Raw genomic sequence first — 3,174 nt, 5'->3', positions numbered from 1 at the left:
CAGCTATAGGTGACACATGGAGCAGTAGCCGGGCAGCTATAGGTGACACATGGGCCCTCATTCCGAGTTGTTCGCTCGGTATTTTTCATCGCATCGCAGTGAAAATCCGCTTAGTACGCATGCGCAATGTTCGCACTGCGACTGCGCCAAGTAACTTTACTATGAAGAAAGTATTTTTACTCACGGCTTTTTCTTCGCTCCGGCGATCGTAATGTGATTGACAGGAAATGGGTGTTACTGGGCGGATACACGGCGTTTCAGGGGCGTGTGGCTGAAAACGCTACCGTTTCCGGAAAAAACGCAGGAGTGGCCGGGGAAACGGTGGGAGTGCCTGGGCGAACGCTGGGTGTGTTTGTGACGTCAACCAGGAACGACAAGCACTGAACTGATCGCACAGGCAGAGTAAGTCTGAAGCTACTCTGAAACTGCTAACTCGTTTGTAATCGCAATATTGCGCGTACGTCGGTCGCAATTTTAAGAAGCTAAGATTCACTCCCAGTAGGCGGCGGCTTAGCGTGTGTAACTCTGCTACATTCGCCTTGCGAGCGAACAACTCGGAATGAGGGCCATGGAGCTGTAGCCGGGCAGCACACACTGATGTCATGTAGCGGCCGGGGAGGGAGAGGGCCGGGCGGGACAGCCTGCGCTATAGGGCGTGCCCGGCTCGGGGGGCGGTGATCTGGGGCAGATACAAAGCGCAGGAGCTGCGGCTGCCGGGGATACAGGAGCATCTGCTGCAGCCATGGATGTGCCTTGTGCCGCCGCCTAGGATCCCCGGGACACGGCGCTGCGGATGGGGGGCCGGATGATGAACTCCATGGTATTCGGGGACATGATGCGTGAGCTGGAGCCGGGCAGCGCTGTCCCCCCCCCGGGCACCCCGGTCACCATGGCCCTGCGCAATGACCTCGGCTCCAACATCCACGTCCTGAAGACCCTGAACGTGCGGTTCCGCTGCTTCCTGGCCAAGGTGCATGAGCTGGAGCGCCGCAACCGCCTGCTGGAGAAGCAGCTGCACCAGGAGCACTCCCAGCAGCAGGAGGAGCGCCGGCTGCGCCACAGGACCTACCTCCGGGAGCAGGCGGTGCAGACCGACCCCGAGCCCCCGCAGCCCGGCGCCCAGCGCCCCTACAGCCGCCTGCCCGGCACCATCTGGAGCTACACCCATGTGCGGCGCACCGGCGGCGGCCTAGAGACCTTCCAGGGGCCCGGGGTGTCCTGGAACCACCCGGACGGGGTGGGAGTGCAGATAGACACCATCACCCCGGAGCTGCGGGCGCTCTACAACGTGCTGGCCAAAGTCAAGAGGGAGAGGGACGAGTACAGGAGGAGGTAGGTGCCCCCTGCCACCCACCGCTGCTGCTGCGCCCCTGCCACTCCCCCGATCCTGCGGCCATCCTTCCCTATATACCCCTTCCCTGTGCTCTACCCTTCTCTATATATACCCCCCTGTGTTCTGCCCTTCTCTATATATACCCCCCCTGTGCTCTATCCTTCTCTATATACCCCTTCCCTGTGCTCTGCCCTTCTCTATATATACCCCCCCCCCTGTGCTCTGCCCTTCTCTATATATACCCCCCCTGTGCTCTGCCCTTCTCTATATATATACCCCCCCCCCCCTGTGCTCTGCCCTTCTCTCTCTCTCTCTCTCTATATATATATATATATATATATATATATATATATATATATATATATATATACCCCCCCCCTGTGCTCTGCCCTTCTCTCTCTCTCTATATATATATATATATATATATATATATATATATATATATATATATACCCCCTGTGCTCTGCCCTTCTCTCTATATATATATATATATATATATATATATATATATACCCCCCCTGTGCTCTGCCTTTCTCTCTCTCTCTCTCTCTATATATATATATATATATATATATATATATATATACCCCCCCCTGTGCTCTGCCCTTCTCTCTCTCTATATCCTTCCCTATATACCCCTTCCCTGTGCTCTACCCTTCTCTATATATACCCCCCTGTGTTCTGCCCTTCTCTATATATACCCCCCCTGTGCTCTATCCTTCTCTATATACCCCTTCCTTGTGCTCTGCCCTTCTCTATATATACCCCCCCCCCTGTGCTCTGCCCTTCTCTATATATACCCCCCCTGTGCTCTGCCCTTCTCTATATATATACCCCCCCCCCCCTGTGCTCTGCCCTTCTCTCTCTCTCTCTATATATATATATATATATATATATATATATATATACCCCCCCCCTGTGCTCTGCCCTTCTCTCTCTCTCTCTCTCTCTATATATATATATATATATACCCCCCTGTGCTCTGCCCTTCTCTATATATATATATATATATATATATATATACCCCCCCTGTGCTCTGCCTTTCTCTCTCTCTCTCTCTCTCTCTCTCTATATATATATATATATATATATATATATATACCCCCCCTGTGCTCTGCCCTTCTCTCTCTCTATATATATATACCCCCCCCCCCTGTGCTCTGCCCTTCTCTCTCTCTCTATATATATATATATATATATATATATATATATATATACCCCCTGTGCTCTGCCCTTCTCTCTATATATATATATATATATATATATATATATATATATATATATATATATATATACCCCCCCCCCCTGTGCTCTGCCTTTCTCTCTCTCTCTCTCTCTATATATATATATATATATATATATATATATATATATACCCCCCCCCCTGTGCTCTGCCCTTCTCTCTCTCTCTATATATATATATATATATATATATATATATATATATATAAATATATATACCCCCCCCCTGTGCTCTGCCCTTCTCTCTCTCTCTCTATATATATATATATATATATATATATATATATATCTATATATATATATATATACACCCCCCCTGTGCTCTGCCCTTCTCTCTCTCTCTCTCTCTCTATATATATATATATATATATATATATATATATATATATATATATATATATCTATGTGTGTATGTATGTATATATATGTGTATATATATATATATGTATATATATGTATATATATATATATGTGTATATATATATATATATATATACACCCCCCCTGTGCTCTGCCCTTCTCTCTCTCTATATATATATATATACCCCCCCTGTGCTCTGCCCCTTCTCTCTCTCTCTCTCTCTCTCTCTCTCTCTCTC

The 3,174-nt window shown here is 47.7% G+C and overlaps 1 protein-coding gene across 3 annotated transcripts in view; it reads left to right on the top strand.

The window, feature by feature from the left end:
• Positions 1 to 406: 406 nt before the first annotated feature.
• Positions 407 to 3,174, top strand: part of IFFO2 (intermediate filament family orphan 2) — a 56,665-nt gene continuing 53,897 nt past the window's right edge. The window contains exon 1 of one of the 3 annotated variants that reach the window (XM_063942128.1): positions 407 to 1,332. In XM_063942128.1, the coding sequence (XP_063798198.1) occupies positions 794 to 1,332 (539 nt within the window). In that variant the 5' untranslated portion in view covers positions 407 to 793. The remainder of the gene's footprint in view (positions 1,333 to 3,174) is intronic. The other 2 variants (XM_063942127.1, XM_063942126.1) reach the window with 2 other exon arrangements.

This window comes from Pseudophryne corroboree, chromosome 10, assembly GCF_028390025.1.
Source record: "Pseudophryne corroboree isolate aPseCor3 chromosome 10, aPseCor3.hap2, whole genome shotgun sequence".
In the NCBI taxonomy this organism is placed as follows: domain Eukaryota; kingdom Metazoa; phylum Chordata; class Amphibia; order Anura; family Myobatrachidae; genus Pseudophryne; species Pseudophryne corroboree.
This window is presented reverse-complemented; position numbering and strand designations above follow the sequence as displayed.